The sequence below is a fragment of the Rana temporaria genome, chromosome 2, assembly GCF_905171775.1.
Source record: "Rana temporaria chromosome 2, aRanTem1.1, whole genome shotgun sequence".
Classification (NCBI taxonomy): domain Eukaryota; kingdom Metazoa; phylum Chordata; class Amphibia; order Anura; family Ranidae; genus Rana; species Rana temporaria.
Genome location: NC_053490.1, coordinates 255,091,982 through 255,118,461, shown reverse-complemented (window position 1 = coordinate 255,118,461; position 26,480 = coordinate 255,091,982). Strand labels below are relative to the sequence as shown.

The following is a 26,480-nucleotide window of genomic DNA, read 5'->3' as shown; positions in this document are numbered from 1 at the left end:
CATGGATAGAGCTGTGTAGGGGGACTTTGAAAGTTAATTATTGGAGACAGTAGATAGGGTTTTTGTATTTATATACTATATATTTGTTAGAATTTTTTTTGTTAAAGTGCCAACATTTTTATGTAAGTACTGTTACAATATTTGTCATTAGTATTAAGTTTGGTACATGAATATTGTTTAATTTTCATGTTGTTTGTCAACTATGTTCCTTTTCCCACGATGGACCAGAGGTGGTATATGCTAATATCCAGGGGGGTTTTCTTTCCCCGTTTTTTACTCTGCGTGATTTATCTCCTCAAATCCCTTTTCGATCTGCTGCCGGGGGGAGAGATAGAGGCTTTGCCTACTCTCTCTATGCCCATTTGGATGTATTGTACATCCGTCAGGATAACCTTCTGGCAGCAGTGGTTTTTGCTTCTTTCTTTATTTTTGCCCTGTTCATTTTTTCCACCAGAGGGCATCATGTCATATTTAGAGGGTCTAATTACAACTCCTCCACGGGTTTCTCTCCAGGTTATGGCTGGCGAGGCCCCCTCTTTTTGTTTTTTCCTGGGGGGGGGGCCCGATGCGCCTTATATTCCTCCCTGGTGGTCTCTTTTTTCCATCTCGGCTCTGTCTGAGTAATCCCCTTTGGTTTATTACCAAGGGAAGGGATGCCAGCTTCTTAGCCCTGTTGAGCCCACTAACAAGATGGGCGCTGATGAGTTTCCGGTTTCTACTGGAAATGACATCCGAGTATTCCATCTTATGACGACTTTCGCGTCCGTCGCATCTGGATGACGCGGCACGTTTGTATCGATCTTAATATGCCGCACACCATGTCGCACACAGCGGCAATGAGGAGGTGGGACCAGCACCTGAAACGAGGACAGGTAAGTATTTAGGAAACGCCAAGGGGGGCGTCTGGCGTCATTCCCCCTCAGTTAACAGGAGGTGCAGGAGGCATCTGTGCTGCCTTATCAGGAGTTGCTTGAGCAAACATTTCTTTTGGGAGTCAGTTGGACGGCCCTGTTTTTAGCCCTTCTTCGTTTTGGGATTACAGGCCCCATTTTCAAGTACACCTGTGGGATCCTTTCCTTCAGTTAGCGGTAAGTGTTTACCCACATAGATACTTGGGAAATGTTTTTTGGAGAGTTGATTTACCCCCCCCTTTTTGGTTCTCATATTTATTTTTATTTTTACTTTGTTTGCTTTTTCCTGATACAGTGAGTGTCACCCAATTTAACGCCATTCGTTAAATGTATTTATTCTGCCCCCCTATGGGTTGTAGGGATGAATGCAGGGCATAAAAGTGAGCACTTCCACCAGGGGGCATCGTGGGAGGCACACCCCTAGACATTGGATACATATGATTCAAAGGAAAAGTGAGTCACTATTCTTTTCATATTCTATGATGTGGGATGGTGATCACTAGTTTCTAGATGCTTAATATTTATTTGTATTTTGATTTATTTTAGATTTGATACTGTAATATTCCTTGAAGAAGAATGCTCTACATTTGAAACGTGTCAGATTATCCGCCTTACTTGTCATCAGTTGGTCTGGTGACGGTTATCCAATGACAGACAGTATCATTGCCATATTTTCAATTCGAATCCTTTTTCACATTTTATTCTGCATCGTGTTATTTTCAAATTTTATTTATATTATGTAATAAAAAATGTTTGCCTTGAAAATCCTGCCCCTTTTGAGGTTTTCCATTTTTGTATTACCTTTTGGTAGTAGTTAGTTTAATAGTGATACCAATAATAAGTAAGCTAATGGATAGAAGCAATGCTAGTCCCCTCCGGAGAATCAGCTGTTTAGTTGAAAGGATTTCACCAATAACATTAGTTGTTTCCATTGGTAGATCATCTTTTAACTCCAGTTGTTTTGTATGATCTTCTTCAGAGGTCATGTTATGCATGGCAATGGCATCAACACTGTAATCAGATATTGTTTTGCCCCCTGTAATACAGCATAGAAATACAGATATTACCATATTATTAAGTTATAAAATACTGTGTGTGTATAAAATGTATACACTCATACAATAAAAGTATGTGGATTCAAAATATGCAAAATGGCTAACCAACGGTAAATATAAATTACTGTAATTTAAATACAAACAATGACAAAAAAATATTTAGATCTATTTAAAGCTTTTTTTTTTACTTATTCTTGCTCTGTTTTTTTCCCCCATGTATCTCTCTTTTCTCCCCTGTCTCTCTTAAGCATTAGTCCATTAGAAATGTTACATATTGGCTGTCATTTAACCTCTGACATGCTGGGTGAGTATTACTCACACTGGCGGGTAATAGGAGGGATTTTTACACTGATGTGAATTTTCTTGATAATGTTAGTAATTTTATAGGAGTTTGTGTGGATGTATTGCTTTTCTAATTAGCAAATGCTTTTAATAAAGTTTGATTTTAGAGATATGCAAAAAGTAGTGTCCTTGTTCACATTTGTCCTTCATGTATATACTGTAGTTGTAGCAATGTGGACTACAATTGCAAAGCATGGCAATTCCCTGTCATTTCTATGTACTGTATTGTCTTTCATTGCCCAGCATCACTAACTGACATCATATCTGTGAGCCGACCGAAAGGGATTGTGGGATTAGTAGTTCCTCAGAATGGCTATTATTGTATGACTATGCACCCGGACTTCATATCCCGGGGATCTTTGGTATCATCAGGGAGAATGCTGGGAAGAGCATAAAAGAGACCAGAGACACGCATTATGCTCTCTTCCTCCTGGGCCTAGTGTGCGACGGTCCTCTCTGTTTCGAGAGGGTGAGGTCACGGCCTACCATGCAGTGTACAAGATTCCAACCTGGCCGAGAAGGGCCCATTCCTGCTTGCTGATCATCAGACATCTATCCAGCATCACCCTGATAGTCCAACAACTAGTACTTTGTGCTGTTTATCGGATGATCATCGCGAGCTGAACCGCTACAAGGAAGCCTCTTCAGGAATCGCTGTTCAGAAGTCATTGAATTGGCCTGGTCGTTGCTGAGAGGGCAATTGCCCACCTTTACAAACCTTCCTTTGTTGCTTCACTGGGATACTGTGCACAGACAGCTTTTCCCTGGGGAAACACTTTACTGCATCTCTATTTGAATATTGTATATATTTACATATATATACACCAGGGCCGCCATCAGGAATTATGGGGCCCGTTACACAGCTTCAGGCATGGGCCCCTTGGAGCAGAGAACCCGGGGGGGGGTGCTGCAGCCTGAAATTGAGAAGCGGGGGGGGGCTTCCGCGAATTAAAAAAAGAATCGGGGGGGGGGGGGGGGGGGCCTTTACAAAAAAGAAGAAATAAAGAGAAAAATATATATATATAAAAAGGGGGGTAGTCATCCGGGGCCTTGGGGACCTCTGGGCCCTTTAATAAAAAGAAAAAAAAGAAAATAGAAATATATTAAAAGATATATATATTTTTTTTATTAAAAAAAAAAGGGGGGGTTGCCATCCGGGGGCCCTGGGGACCTCCGAAAAAAATTTAAAAAAATTGGCCCTTTAATAAAAATTATATTAAAAGAAAATATATATATATTTTTTTATAAAAAATAAATAAAAAAATGGGGGTTGCCATCTGGGGCCGAAGAAGGACCTCCGGACCCCTAAAAAAAACAAAAACAAATAAATTGGCCATTTAATAAAATAATAAAATAAAAATATATAAAAAAAAAAACAAAAAAAAAAAAAGGGGGGGTTGCCATCCGGGGCCCTGGGGGCCTCCGGGGCAATGGGGACCTCCAGGCCTCTAAAATTTTTTTTTAAAAAATTGGCCCTTTAATAAAATAAAAATATATTAAAAAAAATATGTTTTTTTTAATAAAAATACAAATAAAAAAAGGGGGGTTGCCATCTGGGGCCCTGTGGGCCTCCGGTCCCTGGGGACCTCCGAACCCCATACAGATGTACTGCCTGTACCCCCCTGATGGCGGCCCTGATATACACACACATCAACCTTATCAATAAATCCCATTGACTTGTTTCTGCACCTTATTGGATATAGTTAACGAGCTTCAACTGCTAGCAAAGACCATCAGGCCTGCAGCAGGCCTGCAGCTGGGACATTACTGTCTTTACTACTTAAATGGCCCTCAAGCTGTTCTTGTTCAATTGATATCTCATTAGGATTAACGTTGAATAGGCTGGCCTGGGTTTCCCCTTTAGAAGTCTTGCCAGAACTAATGTCTTAACTCTTGCTCATCCTTTCAGGTCATGTTCAAGTGGTACTTCATTGTACATATGTGTATATAAGACACTGTTATCTTCAGGTTGATCTATTACCTCCTTGTGCAACAAAATTTTCCTTGAGTTATTCAGTAAACGTTAACCACTTAAGGACCGCCTAACGCCGCTATACGTCGGCAGAATGGCACGGCTGGGTACAATCACGTACCTGTACTTGATTGTTTAATGCCCAGCCGTGGGTCGCAGGCGCACGCCCGCGACCCGGTCTGAAGCTCCGTGACCGCGGGACCCGTGGACCCAATCGCCGCCGGAGTCCCGCGATTGGTCCCTGGAGCTGAAGAACGGGGAGAGGTGTGTGTAAACACACCTTCCCCGTTCTTCACAGTGGCGCGCTGTCATTGATCGTCTCTTCCCTGATATAGGGAAAGGCGATCAATGACATCACACGTCCAGCCCCGCCCCACCAAAAGTTATAAACACGTATGAGGTCACACTTAACCCCTTCAGCGCCCCCTAGTGGTTAACTCCCAAACTGCAATTGTAATTTTCACAGTAAACTGCATTTTTATAGCATTTTTTGCTGTGAAAATGACAATGGTCCCAAAAATGTGTCAAAATTGTCCGATGTGTCCACCATAATGTCGCAGTCACGAAAAAAATTGCTGATCGCCACCATTAGTAGTAAAAAAAAATAATTTGCGCAAACCAATCGATAAATGCTTATTGCGATTTTTTTTACCAGACATATGTAGAAGAATACGTATTGGCCTAAACTGAGGGAAAAAAAAGTTTTTTTATATATTTTTGGGGGATATTTATTATAGCAAAAAGTAAAAAAATATTGTTTTTTTTTCAAAATTGTCGCTCAATTTTTGTTTATAGCGCAAAAAATAAAAACCGCAGAAGTGATCAAATACCACCAAAAAAAATCTCTATTTGTGTGAAAAAAAGGATGCCAATTTTGTTTGGGAGCCACGTCGCACGACCGCGCAATTGTCAGTTAAAGCGACGCAGGGCCGAATCGCAAAAAGGGGCCTGGTCCTTTACCTGCATATTGGTCCGGGTCTTAAAGCGGGAGTTCACCCATTTAAAAAAAAAAAAAAAATCTCCCCTTAGCTTCCTGCTCGTTCGGTCTAGGGGAATCGGCTATTTATATTAAAATATAAGCAGTACTTACCCGTTTTCGAGCTGCATCTTCTTCCGTCGCTTCCGGGTATGGGTCTTCGGGAGCGGGCGTTCCTTCTTGAGTGACAGCCTTCCGAGAGGCTTCCGACGGTCGCATCCGTCGCGTCACTCGTAGCCGAAAGAAGCCGAACGTCGGTGCGGCTCTATACTGCGCCTGCGCACCGACGTTCGGCTTCTTTCGGAAAATCGTGACGCGATGGATGCGACCGTCGGAAGCCTCTCGGAAACCTGTCAATCAAGAAGGAACGCCCATTCCCGAAGCCCATACCCGGAAGCGACGGAGAGGATGCGTCTCGTAAACGGGTAAGTACTGCACATATTTTAAAATAAATAGCCGATTCCCCTAGTAATAACGAGCAGGAATCTAAGGGGGAAAAGTGCCCTCTAAGGGTGAACCCCCGCTTTAAGTGGTTAATAGAATATAAACTCATTGAGCGGATTGGCTTATTACTTTAAGGTGTTGCAGAGATGTCTGTACTTACCACTTTCCACCGAGCCAAATGTAGATTTCAAATTATCCGTTCTGGGGTCATAGGCCATTTCCGGTTTAACTCCAGCTCTTGTTCTAGCCTGGCAAAGTAAAATTTATATCAGATGTAATCAGTACCAACAATAACCTGTCATACAGTATGTTGTAAAGGACGGGGGGGGGGGGCTGTTCTATAAAAATTGGTAATCTTCTGTTTTCTTTAGTAGCCATTCATACACCGGGGTGTACAGTATGTCTGTCAAAGCAAATACAATAGAGCCTTGAAAACAATTCTGTGCTTAAGATATACCTCAGATCTGTTGGCTGTTCACATGACCTCCAGCCGCTCTCCTCCTTCGATCTAAGGGCTACAGTGGGAGCGGCAGAGTGGACAGCCCAGTGGTCACGTGACCTCCCTGACTGATGTCAGTGGGGGTCTCGGCCCCTCCCACTGTAGCCCTTAGATTGGATGAGGAGAGCGGCTGGAAGTCACATGACCTCCGGCTGCTCTCCTCTTCCAATCGGAGGAGGAGAGCAGCCAGAAGTCATGTGACTGGCCAAAATATATGAGATAAGTTATTTAGAGTCATTGTTTTACACAAACATTTACACTGTGTATGATAGCTTGATAAAACAGAGGGGCTGCCAGAAATTTTTATTTAACTTTACTGATAGCTACTAATAGCAGCAGGAGGGGAGGGGTAGCTCACACACACAGAAGCTGACAGGCAGGGAGAGAGGGGGAGAGAGAGGAGAGCAGTGGGATGACTGAGTCACATAACCTGACCATGGAAATCATGGATCATGATTACCATGGTCAGCACACTAAGGAGGGCACAGGAACAGGCAGGATCAACCAGGTTCTTTACAGCTTAGAGAGGGACAGATTAGACAGTACAAGCACTTTGATGTTTAACCTGCTAAGGGAATAGGATCTCTCTTTTTTTTTAGGGTTACTACCTCTTTAACCAAAGGGCCGTCTTTGCCTGAGCAGGGATGCAGAGGTGAAAAATAAAAGGTTATTGCAGTTACCATATCCAAGGGCTGGTAAGCTTAAGTATATTACTTTTGTTTTCTTTTTTACTTTTTGATGCTGCCCTTTTTTGCATTTCTTGCGCACATGTATAAAAAATAATTTTAGACCTGAAGTAAGTTTGTTAAACCCCCAAACATTGTATATTTTCTGAAAGCAGAGCCCCTGGAAAAAGAAATAGCAGTAGTTCCAATTTCTCGTGATACAATGTCACGTGATACTTGCGTAATGGTTTACAAAGTGCAAAATGTCAGTAAAACATACATCAATGGTAATTTTAGGGCACAAAAATGCAATTAATACCCTATTTTTTTGGTAAAAATATAAAAGATGAGGTTGCATCAAAGAGAAAGATTCCCAACATATCAATGAAGCTAATGGAGCACAGATCGCAAGGGCCAGGGAAAGTGTCACCAGAAACCAGATCATGACATTTTACATTTCGCTTATGGGTTCATTCTAGCTAGGGAAGATCAGCGAATGGATGTTAGCTGGTACCCCTCCCATCCACCTGATGGCACCCGCCATGCTTCCTAGACTCTGCTGTCTAATGGGGAATGGGGGGTTGGGCCAAACTCTGCTGGCACAGAAAATTATTGTGGCTGTCAATACAAAACCTCCACTGCCATTGCTGCAATTCTTACAGCAGTGGCAGTAAACTGATTGTTGGTTAGCCTGGAATAGGAGATTTCACTAGCTATTGATGCTGCAGGTGAAACCTTGAAGAAATAGTAACAACTTCAGGCAAGTCCCAGGGTATAGCATCAATTTCTGGCAAATCCCAGGGATTGTGCAAGTCACGAAGAAGTATGGAGGTACATCTGACTGTGCCATGCCCTCTTAAAAGCTGAGAAGCAAGTCAGCAGCTCCTAGCACTGTTGGGTGAGGGCAAGGAGTCTTTAGACAAATGTAAGCTACAACTTAGCTTTGGATTGTACCTTACACAGCTAGCTTTCAGGGGGCTCCATCAGGTGAACAGTTAGACTGGTAAGCACTCAAAAGATAAATAACTGCCCTTTAACTTCCCCAACCTGCTACTTTTCTCCCAGCCTGCAACAATTAAACCAGATAAATCACACTATAAACTGTGGTTTGTGCTAATAATACAATATTTTAGTGGTCTATTAACAGCTTAGCAAGTATAACAACAGCTGTAAGAATCTCACAGAGAAACTTACATTTATTTAAAAAAGTTTGAAATGTTTTGGAAAATCATTTAAATGAACCTTCACTTTGGCCATGCAGGCCAAAACAACATATTCACTTAAAGGGGTTGTAAAGGTACCATTTTTTGTTCTACTAAATAGCTTCCTTTACCTTAGTGCAGTCCTCCTTCACTTACCTCATCCTTCCATTTTGCTTTTAAATGTCCTTATTTCTTCTGAGAAATCCTCACTTCCGGTTCTTCTGTCTGTAACTCCACACAGTAATGCGAGGCTTTCTCCCTGGTGTGGAGTGTCGTGCTTGCCCCCTCCCTTGGACTACAGGATAGTCATGATGCCCACTAACACACAGCTGCTTTCTCTATCTGCAATGTAGAGAGCATCCTGACTTTCCTGTAGTCCAAGGGAGGGAGCGAGCACAACACTCCACACCAGGGAGAACGCCTTGCATTACTGTGTAGCGTTTCAGACAGAAGAACAGGAAGTGAGGATTTCTCAGAAGAAATAAGGACATTTAAAAGCAAAATTGAGGGATGAGGTAAGTGAAGGAGGACTGCACTAAGGTAAAGGAAGCTATTTAGGGAAAAAAAATTGTACCTTTACAACCCCTTTAACTTCCTTCCCATCTAAAAGTATTTGTGACTTGGGTAAAAGAAGGAGTAAAAGCAGGAGGTAGATCAGCCAACCACCAGGCTGTTGTGTGAAACAAAAGGAGAGTGATTCAGGTTCTTCCCATACAAAAAAGCAAAGATCTTCATTACCAGCTGCCAAATGTAGTTGTTGGGGAAGTCTAAAGTCGTTTAACTGAGTAGGCTCATTACCTCTTCACAGACCTTGGGCCAGTTTATTCGAAAGATATAGGGTATATAGATGCAAGTTTGCAGCAACATTGGACAAAACATTCCAATCCATAGACCTTGAAGATAAAACATAGATTTGAGAAATATACAGCTATTAGCACCAAATGCTATGATAATTGCTATTAGCACCAAATTGTAAAATCAATAAGCCAGTATTAATAAAACAATTCAGGTACAGTTATATCAGAAAACGATTTTCTTTGAAAATAAGTGTTTTTCTTCTCTCCAAGTATTTTTCTGCAAAATAACAGAATGCTGGGAGGGCACATTTGCTAATTTCTATAGCCAGACCGTACTGATGTTCCTGTGCTTCTGGGCCCTATACTAATTGCATGGTCTGATATTGCGATGATTAAGCCCTTGCTACTGAATATTACTATCTACTATTACCATATAAGAGCAAGATCACATAAACCACATCATGCTACTGACTACAAGGAGTACCCCACCACCCAATGATTTTACAAGTGCGAAAAGGATTTCTTTTAGCATCAAGACCTCTCTTTTGAAACCAATTGTGGACATGAAAATCAAACAATTGTGTTGGCTTAGCATACTATAACTATCACCTTGTTCCTCTCAAGCCAGCCATAATTGAATGGAAATTTAGAAGGGATTGGCATGATTTTTTATATATGGGCAGACAGGTTGTACAAAAGTCGATCAGAAAATCAACTTCTGTACAACCAGCCTATTGGAAAAATTCTGCATGATCGGTGTATTCCGACAATGGGAAAGGCTAGGCGAGAGGGATTCCCCCATCAACCTCTAATGTGTGGATGGGGGAATATTTTGTTCAACCTGCTGATTGAACAAAATACTTATATTTTGTGTAATTTGACATTTATTATATTTTTTATTTTTGTTATTGTTTACGTTTAGAGTTGCAAAAGTTTTAATTAGTTAATTATTATTTGGTAATCAAGCAATGGAGGTTCTTGTCTTTTTCTCCACAGGCATCTATTTAAGATTTTTAGATAGCTTTCTAATTTAAAAATAGAAATTATAATTTGATTCTTGCACCTCCAAAGACACAAAGCAATTCAAGGTAGAACCAAAATCCCTGTATGGAAAAAAAAGTGTATAGTAAACACCCCAATAAACAGTATTGCAATTTAACAACAAAATAAAGACATATTACCTAACTACATATTTATTCCTTTACACAATCAATTATTTTTAATAGGTGTCAAAAAATAAAGCGAAACAAAGTAAACATATTTTTACTAACAAAGTTAAACGTATATTTACCCAACTATTTATTCTTTTACACAAACAATTATTTTTAATAAAAGATCTAAAAAAAAAAAAAAAAACAGCAAAACAAAGTAAACATATATTAACTAACAGAAAAGTAAAGCATATATTTACCTATTTGTTTGTTTATTCTTTTACACAAACAATTGTTTTTAATAGAAGTTTTTTTTTTTTTTAAATACAGCAAAAAAAGAGAGTAAATAAACAAATGCATTGTCTTGCTACCAGCTGCTTATTAAGTCTGATTCTAATATGATTGAAGTACAAAATAAAATACCAAAAAGGCATTAAATGATATGTATGGTAATCCCAAATACCTACAGCCAAATCTATTTTGTGTAAGGATAGTTAAATGGGCTAAATGTTAGAAAATGTATCCTGGTTGCTATTACTTCCCAAAGATAACTGGCACTTGAAGTCCCTTCTCCAAAACCCACTCTGATAAACACAAACATTCAGCCAGATGAACATTCAAACTTCTAGTTCTATTCAGGGATGGAGGTGCTTGAGGGAAGTTGGACTATGCATGCACCTTAAGCATATCAGGGCATGCTGTGGGTAAATTGTAGACATGCTTAAACCACATGAAACATCCAGACTTAAGATACACACCCAAAAACTTTCTTAGGCGTATGGGAAGCCTAAAGCTATAAACAGAATGACAGCTGATCTTATGTCTATGGGCATTTCCAGATGCTCATTGCCAGCAAATCTGGAGAAGAATAACTATTGTAATTATTTAAATTGTGTTGACCATGATAAGCCAATACCAAAGTTGTCTGGCAGCATGTTCATCTCTCTTCAGCTGTAAGTAAGCACATACTGTACATGCATGCTTGGTCAGGTTACTTTGCCATCTGTGGATGAACATAAATATAATGGCACACTCACTGCACCCTTGCCATAGATATATTGTACTAGGCTGGAATTTTTTTCAATCCAGGACAGCTTTTGTAACATGACAGGAGCATTGCTAAACTGTGTGATACTAGATTTGGAAGGGACAAAAGATATAGTAATGATATAGTAATGGTTATATTCATCTGGTGAAAACATTATTAAACTGGCAAAAGAAAAAATCCCAGACGCTAAAAACGGCAGAACCTTTTTCTGCTTTTATAATTCAAGTGAAAACATTGCAGTATTCCTCTAGACATTTTAAGTAGCTATAACCCTGTAGGTAGGTTGAAATTGTGTGTGGAGTCAGTTACTTAGCAGTAGGGTTGTCCCGATACCAATGTTTTATTTTTTTTAGGGGGGGATGGACAGTGTCCGTGTGTTTTTTATTTAATTTTTTATTATTTTTTACAATTTTTTTTTATTATTATTTATTGCAATTATTTTTTTTTCATCAGCCCTGTTGGGGGTCTTTGGTGAGTTATCAGGGGTCTTAACAGACCTCCGACATCTCCCCTTTGACACAGGAAAAGGGACTAGGGACACAGATTCCCCAGTCCCTTTCTAAGCAGCCTCAGCTGTGCCGAAAATGAATGGAGAGAAGACAACGGCTCCTCTCCATTCATAAACTGAAACATTGTAAACACAGTTTACGATGTTTCAGTTATGTGAATGTACAGAGTCAGTGATCACTGACCCTGTACATTCGAAAAAAGGTAGGAGCCGGATTTACCTGCTCCTACCTCCGCTCTCCATCCTGACAGCAGCACAGAGGGGGACACAGAGGGGATGAGAGGGGGACACATAGCAGCACAGAGGGGGAGAAGAAAGGGGGACCGCAGCATGGAGGACAAGAGAGGGAGACACGGAGTAGAAGTGAGGGGGACAGCAGCATGAAGTGGGACAAGGAGCAGAATGGAGGGAGACACGGAGCAGCATGGAGGGGGACATGAATCAGCATGGAGGGGGACACTGAGCAGCAGGGAGGGGGACACGGAGCAGCATGGAGGGGGACAGCAGCAAAGCAGCAGAACGGAGGGGGACTGGAGGAGGATGCAGGGACAGTCAGCGGTGATCGTGTGTGGGAGAGTTACAAGCACCGATCACCGCTGATTTCGCTAAAGCAGCTGAAAGCCGGACTTTGAAACCTATACAGGGCGATCGGTGCTTGTAACTCTCCCTCCGCACTGATCACCGCTGACTGCCCAAGTAACTTGTGAAGCATCGGAGCATTTGCCCCGAGTACAAGTACTCAGGCAAATGATCGGTATCGGTACTGATGCCGAAACTAGTATCGGTATCGGGACAACCCTACTTAGCAGCCAACCCGGGCTGGGGAAAGGGTTAAACATTTTCAACTCAGTTCCGGGGCTTTTGGTGCTGATCCATGGGCTCTGGAAAACTGGAACTTGGGCACAGATATATAGCAGACTCCCCTGTGGGCGCAAGAGTAGTGCTGAAGGAACCAGGGATCATGGACAGTAACCCAGCCATGGACAATACCATTAAAGACTCTCGTCTCACAAAGGTATGCCTGGGCAACTATGCTATCTTAGTAAGGATTAGGGAAAGGACATTGTCCGTATTGTACTGTCATGCTGCTTTTTACAGTAAAGTCATATTAACCATTAAGATCCTGGTTTGAAGTTATCCAAAGGGCTGCATGTTGGTTTTGGCATAGTTCAAAAGAACCTGGGTCTGTAAAGCATATGCGGGTTATTAAATGACACTATTACAAAAGGTTAACACAGCGAAGATGAGAAGAGGGGTGTAGTTTCTATGGGTAACCAAGTGAAGGAACAAGCTACAAGCAACTATTCGTTATGCATAGTACCTGGTTAGGTGACAGTTCCTCTGGTAGCGAGGGGTCAATGTTCTGCCTCCCACCTTAGTGGTCGGTACCAAATAGCAACAGGATCTGAACTTGTGTTTTGGAGAATCATGGCCTGGTCATGGCCTGGTAGGTACTTGTGTGAAACAGCTAAAGGAGAGCATGCATGAGATCCGCAATATATTCTTATACCCCATTCTGTTACTGGGAGTGAGGTAACAGAGGTATGCTGGACTGGGCGCAGGCCCAGCACATCACTCCTAATGCAAACATACGAGTTAGAGGGTTTAGTGACATGAAATAAGTCACTTTATAGAGGAACTCTGCGTTTTATTACTGCACACAGTGAAGGCACATCTCTAAGTCTAAGTCTCCCTTAACCACTTAATACCCGGACCAATATGCAGATAAAGGACCAAAGGTGTTTTTACAATTTGGCACTGCGCTGATTTAACTGGTAATTGCGCGGTCATGCAATGTTGTACCGAAACAAAATTTGCGTCCTTTTCTTCCCACAATTAGAGCTTTCTTTTTATGGTATTTGATTGCCTCTGCGATTTCTATTTTTTGCGATATAAACGGAAAAAGACCGAAATTTAAAAAAAAATTATATTTTCTACTTTTTGTTATAAGAAAAATCGAATAAACTAAATTGTAGTCAAACATTTAGGCCAAAATGTATTCAGCCACATGTCTTTAGTCAAAAAAATCACAATAAGCGTATATTTATTGGTTTTCGCAAAAGTTATAGCGTCTACAACCTAGGGTACATTTTCTGGAATTTACACAGCTTTTAATTTATGACTGCCTATCTCATTTCTTGAGGTGCTAAAATGGCAGGGCAGTACAAACCCCCCCAAATGACCCCATTTTGGAAAGTAGACACCCCAAGGAAACTGCTGAGAGGCATGTTGAGTCCATTGAATATTTTTTTTAAAAAGTTGTCACTAAAGGATATATTGCTCACACATGCCATGGTTATATGTGGAATTGCACCCCATTATACATTCTGCTGCTTCTCCTGAGTACGGCGATACCATATGTTTGGGACTTTTTGGGAGCCTAGCCGCGTATGGGGCCCCAAAAACCAAGCACCGCCTTCAGCATTTCTAAGGGCGCAAATTTCTGATTTCACTCCTCACTACCTATCACAGTTTCGAAGGCCATAAAATGCCAAAATAGCACAAAACCCCCTAAATGACCCCATTTTGGAAAGTAGACACCCCAAACTATTTGCTGAGAGGCATGTCGAGTCCATGGAATATTTTATATTTTGACACAAGTTGCGGGAATAAGACAAACTGATTTTTTTTTGCACAAAGTTGTCACTAAATTATATATTGCTCACACATGCCATGGTTATATGTGGAATTGCACCCCAAAATACATTCTGCTGCTTCTCCTGAGTACGGGGATACCACATGTGTGGGACTTTTTGGGAGCCTAGCCGCATACGGGACCGCAAAAACCCCGCCTTTAAGATTTCTAAGGGCATACATTTTTGATTTCACTCCTCACTACCTATCACTACCTATCACAGTTTTGAAGGCCATAAAATGCCAAGATGGCACACAACCCCCCCAAATGACCCCATTTTGGATAGAAGACACCCCAAGCTATTTGCTGAGAGGCATGTTGAGCCCAATAAATATTACATTTTTGTGCCCCAAGTGATTGAATAATGACCAAAATTTTTTTTTACAAAACGTTGTCACTAAATGATAAATTTCTCCAACATTCCATGGGCATATGTGGAATTACACCCCAAAATACATTCTGCTGCTTCTCCTGAGTACGGGGATACCACATGTGTGGGACTTTTTGGGAGCTTGGCCGCGTACGGGACCCCGAAATCCAAGCACCGCCTTCAAGATTTCTAAGGGCATACATTTTTGATTTCACTCCTCACTACCTATCACTATTTTGAAGGCCATAAAATGTCAAGATGGCACACAACCCCCCCCAAATGACCCCATTTTGGAAAGAAGACACCCCAAGCTATTTTCTGAGAGGCATGTTGAGCCCATTAAATATTTAATTTTTTTGCCCCAAGTGATTGAATAATGACCAAAGAATAAAAATAATTTACAAAAAGTTGTCACTAAATTATATATTGCTCACACATGCCATTGCGCAAGAGCAGGGGGGGACAGGGATGTTTTTTTTTATATATATATATTTATTTAGCTTTTTTTTATTTTATTTGTAAACTGTTCCTTCCATTTTATTTATTTTTTACCATTTTTATTGTTATCTCAGGGAATGTAAATATCCCTTATGATAGCAATAGTTAGTGACAGGTACTCTTTTTTTTAAAAATGGGGTCTATTAGACCCTAGATCTTTCCTCTGCCCTCAAAGCATCTGACCACACCAAGATCGGTGTGATACAATGCTTTCCCAATTTCCCAATGGTGCTGTTTATATCCGGGGGGGGACTTTCCCTCCCACTGAATGTAAAAGCAGTCTAGAGGCTAATTAGCCGCTAGGACTGCCTTTACATGAAAGCCGACCGCTGGCTGAAAAGAATGATACCAAGATGATACCAAAACCTGCAGGCATCATTCTGGTATAACCATTCGAAGTTCAGCAACATACCAGTACGGTTCTTGTTGGACATGTATTGTAACCTTTTTTTTATGCAGCCTGTTGGCTGAATGAAAAAAAGATTGATTGTTGAGTATGCCCACCATTAGAATACCTCCCTTCATCCACCCACTTCTAATGATGGGCATACATGCACCATTTATATATGCCGAAGCATGGGGGCATCCTCCCGCAAAAAAGTTATGCCACGTACACACGGTCTGACTTTTCCACGGGCAAGGCTCCATCTGAATTTCGACCATATGTACGCGACATAAAAAGTTATGCCGCGTACACACGGTCTGACTTTTCCACGGGAAAGCCTCAGTAGGAATGTCAACCGTATGTACGCACCATTAGGAGCAAAATCGCTCCTCCGCCCCTAATGCCCCCATGCTTCGGCATATATGCTCTTTTTTTAACTGTGGTGGTGAAATCATCTCCTACAGCGTTGGAGTCGCGGCTTTATATATCGTGGGATCAAACACTGTTGCTGTCACGCTAAATAAATCCGCGCTGCAACTAAATGGCGTACCTGCTAAGCAAATGATGGTTAACATTAAAACAAAGTAACATTACAGTATAACAGTAAGATCATACCATACCTGCAAAGCAAATACCAATATTTATTACACGTCCAAACTGAAACTTCTGCCAGACACAATTTGCTTTTGTATTTTTCTGTGGGCTGACCACATTCAGTATTGCCTTCAATAGAGCAGTTGCTTGGATCATTCAGTCCATAATTTCACTGAGAGAGACCACAAGATGGTTAAAATCAGGGGTTGTCAACCCCTGGGACACGGCCCACTAGCAGGTCATGGCCTTTCTGCACCGTGGGTGTGGGTGGACGGCATGAGACAACCAAGCGGCTGGTATATGAGAGTCGGGTGGATGGAAGAAGCAAGTGGGCGGGCAAGCAGAAATTACATAATCTCTCTCTGCCCCCCGCATCACCACTCTTCCGCCCTCACAGCTGGTGTTCTGTCAGCGTCAATGTCGTAGGTGCGAAGGGGAGCAGAGATATGACATGATCTGTCACCGCCCACCCCACATCACTGCTCTCCTGCCTTCAACCCTTTTTTCAAAGTTGTCGCTCTTTTTTGTTAATAGCGCAAAAAATAAAAACGGCAGAGGTGATCAAATACCACAACAAGAAAAATTTGTGGAAAATAAGAACGTCAATTGTGTTTGGGTACAACGTTGCACAACCGCATAATTGTCAGTTAAAGCGACGCAGTGCCTTGTCGCAAAGAAAATGGCCTGGTCATTAAGGGTGCAAATGTTTCGGTCCTTAAGTGGTTAAAGTCTTTGAGACATGAACATGACACATCAAAAGTCCTAATTTTAAAGGCTTATGTGCATGTTATTGCCATAAACAGTGTATTGGGACTCGGGTACTGCCCGAGGGAACATGTATCAAATGCAAAAAACTTTTTTTAAATTATAATTTTTTCAGGAGCAGTGATTTTAACCACTTGAGACCCACGCTGTAGAAGAAAGACGTCCACAGTGCGGCTCTCAAGTGCCGGGTGGATGTCCCTGGACGTCCTGCTATTTACATTCCCCGCGCGCGCCACCGAGGACGCACAGCGGAGAAAAACTGTGCCCGGCATGTCACGTGATGCCGATGCACGTGCCTGGGGGCCGCAATGTCCTCCAGGTACCCGTGATCGGCAGTGACAGAGCAAGGACGTGGAGCTCTGTGTGTAATTACCACTGGGTTTTTTCTATTTTTAATAAGTAAAAAAAAAAGAGCCAACAAAAATATATACAAATTTAATTTTTGTTTATAAATTTGGGCCAAAAGTTATACTGCTACATATCTTTGGTAAAAATAACCCAAATTAGTGTATAGTATTTCATATGTGTGAAAGTTATAGAGTCCACAAGCTATGGTACAAATCATAAAAATTTGATCACACCTGATATACCGACGATCTCATTTATTGAGGCCCTGAAACCCCAGGACAGTACAAATACCCCCCAAATGACCCCTTTTTGGAAAGTAGACAGTCCAAGGTATTTAGAAAGAGGCATGGTTAGTATTTTGAAGTTGTAATTTTTTCCTCACAATTATTGGGAAAATTAAGAAATTATTATTATTTTACACAAATCTGTCATTATAACAAATTAGTTCTCACACACAGCATATGCATACTTCCAATTACATCCCAAAATAAATTTTTCTACTCCTCCTAACTCAGTGTGGTGATACCACATGTGTAAGGCCACGTACACACGGTCGGACCAAACCGATGAAAACGGACTGAGGTTCATTTTCATCTGTCCAAACCGACCGTGTGTACGGCCATCAGACTTTTGTCCTTCAGACCAAAGTTTTAGAACTTGCTTTAAAATCGGACAGATGGACGCCTGACCGTCGGTCAAAACCGATGGTTAGTACACAAACGCATCGGTTCAAAACCCGCGCATGCTCAGAATCAAGTCGACGCATGCTTGGAAGCATTGAACTTCGTTTTTTTCAGCACGTCGTGTGTTTTACGTCACCACGTTCTGACTCGATCGGTTTGTGAACTGATGGTGTGTACGCACATCAGACCATCAGTCTGCTTCAGCGGTGAACCGATAAAAGCGGTCCGTCAGACCATTCTCATCGGATGGATCGACCGTGTGTACACGGCCTCAGGCTTTTTCACAGCCTGGCCACATAGAGAGGCCCAACATGTAGGGAGCACCATCAGGCATTCTAGGAACATAAATTACACATCTAATTTCATACACTTTTGAAGGTCCTGGAGCACCAGGACAGTAGAATTATCCACTCAATTTTGGAAAGAAAACACCCCAATGTATATTATATGAGGCTTGGGCTTCAGATAGGTACTTGGGTACTCTTATGGGCTGCAGGAGGGAGGCAGTGTTCCGACTGGCATCATTTTACAATGTGCCGGTAAGTAAGTGGTTAAAATCCACCCCAGACCTAAAGGGTCCCCCCACGCCCTTTCCCCCCCCAATTTTTTTTAATTTACATTCTTTTTTGTACAATAATTTTTTTTAAATTAGCTCTCAGTGGGGAAGCCTTAACAACCTTTTGACAGTGCGCTAGGCGGGCGAACATCCCACTAAGTGTCCAAAAATTTTGGGTGTTAGGCGAGTACCTGAATGGGCGATGTTCAGGCCAAGCTTATGCTTATGCTTATGCTCGGCCCAAACCGTTCACCCATCCCAAGTGGTGCCTGAACTCTATTACCCCTCACAGTTACTCTTGTCGAGCACAGGAGCAGGCCAAAAAAATGAAATTGACATGCAGCCAACATAGGAGTATGTGCATGTAGACAGGAAGTGACTGAGGGAGTTCAGCTGTACTGAAAGGTTTGTGATGCACTGTGCTCATTTGCTGAAAAGATACTTATGTTCTTATCACCACAACAACTGAAAGAGGACAAGGTATACTACTTGGATGCTGATTTATAGCTATTGTTAGTGTGTTTAACCAGTTGCTGACCAGGCCATAGCCAAATGACAGCTACAGAGCGGTCGGATAACTCTGGGAGGACATCAAATGATGTCCTCCCAGAATCGTGCTCCCGCACACACCCCTGGGGTGTGCACCAGGGAATGTCCATGACCGTCAGGTCTTCCCAGAACTGTCGCATTACGTATTTTTTCCACGTGATTGTTTCATCCAATGACAGAGAGATCACTTCTCAACAAACCGGAGCATGTCCAGTTCAGCTCCTTCCTCTCCTCGCATCGATTGGTACATTGTGTGAGGAGAAGAGGGAGCGCTGATCTGTGCCCATCCATGGTTAATCCATCCTCATTCATGCTCATCCATCCTCATTCATGCTCATCCATCCTCATTCATGCTCATCCATGGCTCATCCATCCCCATCCATGGCTGATCCAAGCCGCATCATTGATCATCTGTGCCACATCAGTGCTCATCCATGCCACATCCGTGCTCATCTGCGCCATTACCATGCCACATCAGTGCTCATCCATGCCACATCAGTACTCATCCGTGCCACATCCTGTCACAAACTACAGTGAACGGGGGTGAACCACAACTGCGGGCAGGGCAAGATTTCAATGCAGCACTCTGTTATGTGAAATTTCAGTACTGGACCCCAGGCGTCACTCCAATCAGAGAACAGGAGTTTGGGGGTTCTCTACATCATCTCTTTCACACACAAGGATGCATTGAGCTACTAAGGGTGGAGGTATTACCACATACCTTCAACCTTAGTCAAAAAAAGGTACAATGAACATGTTCAGTATTTAAGCACGGAAGCCCGTATACAAGTACAACGAATGTCAAGCATGTAGCATATGAAAATACTGTATGCAATTGGCATATACTTGAGAGAGGCAACTGTAGTAAGCTTGGCAACGTAGATCCAGGAGTGGGATGGGTTCCAGTTTAGGGATGGATAGTACCTGTAGGTTGTCTGTAGCCAGGCCAGCTACGGCCGACAATAATAGGACAGCATGTACTATGCACACTGTCCTGTTTATAGGAGGCAGGCATGTGTAGTGCATAAGCACTGATTCGAGCCGCACTTCCGTGTTCCACTCTGGAACGCTCGCGACGCCGGGTGATGACATCATCACGCGTTTGCCGTATGTGCTCCAGCGCGGAATGCAATACGGCGACAGAGGCGCCGTTTACAGTACCCCCCTCTTAAGGGATATCCTCCTGGGGATCACAATAATTGAAGGCTTATCAAGGTAAGGGTTCCACGAGTAAGATCATTTTTTTATATACTTTCTGTAGAAATTAGCGAAACCCAAAAAAAAACTTTATATCGCCTTTTGGAAAAATAACAAAGGCAAGGAAAGGAATAGTGGTCTGTTTAAAGACACAATCTCTGAAGCTTGGCGTAGAGGGAATGGGCTCTGAGTTTTGCAAGCAACCATCTGACATGTTTTCGATGTTGCAATAAGTCGTCTGAGCAAAAAAGTATGTCATCTAGAGACAGCACTACGCACATGTCCAAAAGGTCTCCAAATACATCATTCACAAGGCTTTGAAAGGTTGCTAGAGCATTGCAGGGTCCCAATGTCCATTTTTTCATCAAAAGAGGACAGACTCAATTTTTGAGGTACAGGGACAGGTGCTGTAGAACTTGATTGACATTCAGCTCATCTCTCTCTTAACCTACGATCTATAGTGATAGAACGTTGTATGATATCGTTAAGAGATTGAACTTTTTCAGTATTTAAGGGTGAAAGCCCGTATACAAGAAAATACTGTATGCAATTGGCATATACTTGAGAGAGGCAACTATAGCTCAGATGGTTCCAGAGTGTATGTCCCTTTAAGATATTGCACAGCAGTCAGCTAAAGACACAGAAAATAATCCCAACCAGCAGGATAGCATTAAATTATCCAAATTTAGATACAGTACTTGTAAAGGCTATATATGAAGCAGGTAATTCTAAAGCAGTAAATACAACATAGTACTGGTACTTATCCGTTTGCAGAGGATGAAAGTAGGTCAACAACCAAGGTAGTGTGGCAGGTATGGGTTTCTTTCATGGAGGGTCACCTGGTGGGGGATATCGTGGGGTGTCCACAGCAACTGTAGTAAGCTTGGCAGCGTAGATCCAGGATTGGGATAGGTTCCAGTTTAGGGATGGATAGTACCTGTAGGTTGTCTGTAGCCAGACCGTCTACGGCCGACAATAGGACAGCATGTACTATGCACGCTGTCCTATTTATAGGAGGCAGGCATGTGTAGTGCATAAGCACTGATTCGAGCCGCACTTCCGCATTCCACGCTGGAATGCACGCGGCGCCGGGCGATGACGTCATCGCGCGGTTGCCGTATGCGCTACAGCACAGAATGCAACACGGTGACAGAGGCGCGGTTTACATATCCATGCCACATCAGTGCTAATCCGTGCCACATCAGTGCTCATCCGTGCCACGTCAGTGCTCATCCGTGCCACGTCAGTGCTCATCCGTGCCACGTCAGTGCTCATTCATGCCACATCCATGCCACATCAGTGCTCATCCCTACCACATCAATACCACATCAGTTCTCATCTATGCCTCATCCATACCACATCAGTTCTCATCCGTGCCACATCAGTGCCACATCAGTTCTCATCCATGCCACATCCATGCCACTGCAGTACCTTAGAAAAGTGTAATAGGTAGTCAAATTAGATTTAAAATGTATGTCCCTAGAACACCTGATGGTGCTCCCTTCATATTGAGCCTCTGTATGTGGCCAGGCTGTGAAAAAGTCTCACACATGTGGTATCGCCATACTCAGGAAGAGTAGCAGAATATATTTTGGGGTGTAATGTTTGCTATGTACATGCTATGTGTTAGAAATATCTTATAAATTGACAATTTTGTGTAAAAATAAAATGCAGTTTCATTTTCTTTCCACGTTGTTCAAAAGGCTCATTATGCCTTATAGATTATACGTTGGGGTGTTTACTTTCCAATATGGAGTCTTTTTTTTTTGGATGTTTCCATTGTCCTGGTTCTCCAGAGCCAGGGGCGGACTGGCCCAGGGGGAGGGGTGGATTTTTCCCCCCTGGTCAGCTACTTTATATTCAAAACGACCGCGCTGCCTGTATGCTATTTTTTTTTTTCTAGATGGTAAATTCGGCCACAGCGGCCGCTGATTGGCTGGCTGCAGTGTATTCTGGGAGTTGTAGTTTGAACCATGCTCAAGTTCCTGGTGGCGGTGGGTGGAACTGAGCACTGCAGCAATAGGCACACCCCTCCTGCATGTTACATGCTTGTCAACAGCAGTGACCGTCCTCCTGCCACAGCTCAGTACTGGGATCAGGGCTGTGAAGACAACAGAGGTATCATTGCTTGTAGTGTGCAGAAGCTTTCAATCTCGTTTTATTTTCTATCTCCCCCAAGTCTCCTGTCTGTTTGATCTGTGCCCTCATTCACCTAGATCCTCCCCCTATCTCTAGTGCTGTCTGCCCAGAGAACCCGGAGGTGAGGGAATGCAATTGCCAGGTACTGCTGACACTGTGCAGGGAGGGGGGTGAGCTGATGTTCTAATGCCGCGTACACACCATCACTTTATGTGATGAAAAAAAACGACACTTTCTGTGAAGTAAAAAATGACGTTTTTGAAACTTCAATTTTCAAAGACGAAGTTGCCTACACACCATCGTTTTCTCACAATGATCTTGCAAAGTGAGGTTACGTTCCACCACGTTTTACCATTGAAGCTTGCTTCATAAGTAGCTTCTGGGCATGCGTGGATGAAAAAACGTCTTAGAAAACGACGTTTTTTGCTACACACGGTCAATTTCTGTGAAGTAAAAAGTGCACTTTTGAAAAACGACACATAAAATTGAAGCATGCTTAAATTTTTTTTGGTCGTTTTTTAGAAGACATAAAACGACGTTTTCCCCCACACACGGTCAATTAAAGTGACGTTTTTAAAAACGTCATTTTTTTTCATCACATAAAGTGATGGTGTGTACGCGGCATAAGGCCGGGTACTCACGACCAAACATGTATGGTGAAAGCGGTCCGTCGGACCGTTTTCACCATACATGTCTGCCAGAGGGCTTCTGTACGATGGTTGTACACACCATCGTACAGAAGTCCGCGCGTAAACAATACGCGGGGCGTGTCCGCGGTGTCGCCGCGTTGATGACGCGGGCGGCCCGCCTTTAAAATGCTTCCACGCATGCGTCGAAGTCATTCGACGCATGCGAGGGACGGCGGGCGCCTGGACATGTACGGTAGGTCTGTACTGACGACCGTACATGTCCGAGCGGGCAGAATTCCAGCGGACTGTTTTAAAACAAGTCCAGGAATATTTGTCTGCTGGGAAAAGGCCCGGCGGGCAAATGTTTGCTGGAATTCGGCCCGCTCGCGCCCACACACGACCAAACATGTCTGCTGAAACTGGCCTGCGGGCCAGTTTCAGCAGACATGTTTGCTCGTGAGTATGGGGCCTAAGAAAAGTACATTTTGGAGAAGTAAGCTGGCAGTTTCACATGAGGACTATTCCGGAGGATTTGTTTGCTGTGTGATGAGAATGATTGAGCTAACACAAAGGATCGGAAGAGCAGAGTGGGTATGGGGGTCGGCTGAGTTGTCAGCCTTGCTCACAGCAAACAGATACAGTATCTTGGAAGCTGGCAGTGGCACATATCACTTTATAAACAACTCCCACACTCTGTGTATGTCCAGATAATGTGAAAACTTTATAACCATTCAATTTAACCCTGTGTTCTCCAAACTGTACAATCAACATGTAAATTCCCCACATAAACTAAACACTCTATATACATGTTAGCTGTCCTAAATAAGCAGAGCAGAGCACAGTGTTTACAGTTATTTACATGGTAGTGCAATTGTATGAACACTGATTATCTAGAGAATAATTGTTTTTATTGGGAATTGTTATTTTTCACTCAGTAAGGCCCCTTTCACACCAGTGGACTTTATGTCTGTTGTTTCATCCATCCGTTTACAGATGAAAAAGGGACATACATGTATCCCTATGGGATAGCGGGTGAACATCCACTGACACCCGATCTCATCGGTCCTGCTATGCTCTGATTCTGCAGACGGAGAAAAATCCTATTTTTCCATCCGTCTGCAGGGAGATCGGGTGAACACGGACAGACGGTCCGTGTTCATCTGATCTCCCCCATAGGGGAGAGCGGAGATCTGACAGGGCAGTCCCTGCACAGTGTGCGGGGACCGCCCTGTCATCTGCCAGATCAGCGGGGATCAACGGAGCGATCCCTGCTGAGCAAGCAGATGAGACATGTACGAATCCTCACAGGATCCATACGTGGGAAAGGGCCTTAGGCTTCTTTCACACACACGTGCACAGGCGTGTTTTTCATGCATTACGTGTAGGGCAGCCCATTAATTTCAATGGGCTGCCCTACACACAAACAACATGGAAAATAAGTCCTGAATCTTTTCCAAAAGTGTGCGGCACCCTGTAGTTTGTTCCACATGTTTGCAGATGCATGAAGGTGCCAATAAAAAAGAATGGCACTGCTGCACATCTGCTTAAGGACAGCACCTTGCATGTTGGGAAGCTTGCAATTTTGCATGCGTTACCCGCACGCATAGATGTAAACTTAGCCTTAGAGTGTTTCGTTTTTATATGGTGAATTTACACTTTGGATTTTACAGAGTTTGGATCAACACAGGGTTAAATTGAATGGTTATGGGGGGGCGTGGCCGGATGTGATCGAGGCTAGACGTGTCTTTTCAGAGATCCGGCTGCCATCCGTTACATCCATCCTGTTTATTGCGGCCAGACCGAGCGTTCAGCATCGTGGCGAGGTAGCCTGGCTGGGGGAAGCACAGGGGATTACGGGGATGTCCTCCTCGGCTGCAAAGAAGAAGGAGAAGCAGAGATCTCAGCCTCCGAAGGAGCAGCGGCACCTCCGCTCTCAAGGCAGCATGGCGACTGGCCCCGCCCACACCATCTTGATCTCCAGCTCCTATGCCCAGCGCGCCTCATCTCTCCCGGGCAAGATGGCGCTGCAACAGGACGCTTCGATGCCGGCACCTGAGGGGTCTTCCCCTGTCTCCCAGGAGGTTGAGGTGGACGCAGCTGCGATCACGGGTCCCATCCTGGAAGCCATTGCGGCCTCAAAGACTGAACTGGTCTTGCATTCTTGAATGGGATGGGGCGTGACCGGATGTGGAAGGAGCGAGTGTGTGAGGAGTGAGGAGTGAGGTGCGATGAAGCCTGTGTGATCCCCTAGCCGCCTCGCTCCAACTCCCCCCCCCTTTGTACGGGAATCTGTCACCAATGACCGCGCAGCGCATGCTGCACACTGCACGGTACAGCATAGCAAGCGGCTTGCCTTACCGCATCTACATTGTGGCAGCTGATCGTGGAGTCGTCGGGACCCAGCTGGATCTTCCCCCCCCTCGTGCGGCGCCCAGAGCCGATTCACCCGGACCGCTCAGCTGGGAGATCAGGTGATCGGTGGCGCAGCATGGAGAGGTGAGCGGCGGTGTCTGTGAGGAACGGCTGCAGCCAGGCTAGAAGTGCTCTTGGGGGATTGGACTGGAGGTGACCCCTATGAGATCTTAGCATGAGAGTTGGAGCAGTTTGTGAGCCATAAGGAGGAGATTCGGTCAGTAACATTTAAAAATACATTTTTATCTGGCAACAGTGGTGCAGTGAGATGGCTCTTTTGGGATCAGAAAATTGAGAAGACCCCCCCCTGGCAGGGGCAGCTTGAAAAATATTTTAAAAGCACATGAACAATGTCTATGGTGGGGGAGCAGATAAAACTGTGACTCAATAGTGGTGGAACAACACACACTAAAGTGAAAGTGGAAACTAAGGAGCTTGCTTGCTTTCCTTGGATCATAAATCAGAGAGTCTTTTGAATGACTGGGGCAATTAATTGAAATAAAAGTGCAAAGATATAAACAAGAATCTTCACAACAGTTTGAACTCTGTACATTGCACATTGCACTTTATCCCTTCTTCTTCCCTCTCCCTCTCACGGATAGAAGTAGCGCTTTTGTGCAACATGGTGTGACTGAAGGGTGGAGTAAGAAAGCACTGGCGAGCAGCTGTATATATCTCTTCTCCATGCCTCTCCTTTATATGGTTGTTCTGCTGCGCTGATTGGGGGCTTTGAGCTCCCCTGACGGAGGGGGGGGAGGGGAAAAAAAATATAGCTGTTGCTGATACATTTACTGGACTGAATACTTTGCATGCCTGTTGGTTGCAGTCCATAAAGGCAGTTAAAGTTCAGATTTTTTCACCGTCATACACTTACCAATTCCTCACTGCTTGTCCATGAGTGAGACATGGAGAGTATATGAGGATCTGGGCCAGTGAAACACAGCAGTGGAAGCAGGGGTTACACAGATTTTGAGAGGTTCATTGAACCGTTGTGCCTCCGGGACCAACATAAACAATCCAGGATCTAAAAGACTCCTACTTCTCTCTGGATAGGTTATAATGGCAGCAGCTATAAAAAAAGGACAATCTAACCAGGAGAGTGGGGGCCCCCAAATAACAAGAGCGGCGAAAGATAAAGAAAAGGCCGCGC

At 43.4% G+C, this 26,480-nt stretch overlaps 1 protein-coding gene across 1 annotated transcript in view; it reads right to left on the bottom strand.

Moving 5' to 3' along the window:
• Positions 1-1,664: 1,664 nt before the first annotated feature.
• Positions 1,665-26,480, bottom strand: part of LOC120926664 (multidrug and toxin extrusion protein 2-like) — a 209,983-nt gene continuing 185,167 nt past the window's right edge. Inside the window, exons 15-17 of the mRNA XM_040336788.1 lie at positions 8,865-8,959; positions 5,861-5,948; positions 1,665-1,947 (exon numbers count right to left, since the gene is read on the bottom strand). Of these exons, the coding sequence (XP_040192722.1) occupies positions 1,709-1,947; positions 5,861-5,948; positions 8,865-8,959 (422 nt within the window). The 3' untranslated portion in view covers positions 1,665-1,708. The remainder of the gene's footprint in view (positions 1,948-5,860; positions 5,949-8,864; positions 8,960-26,480) is intronic.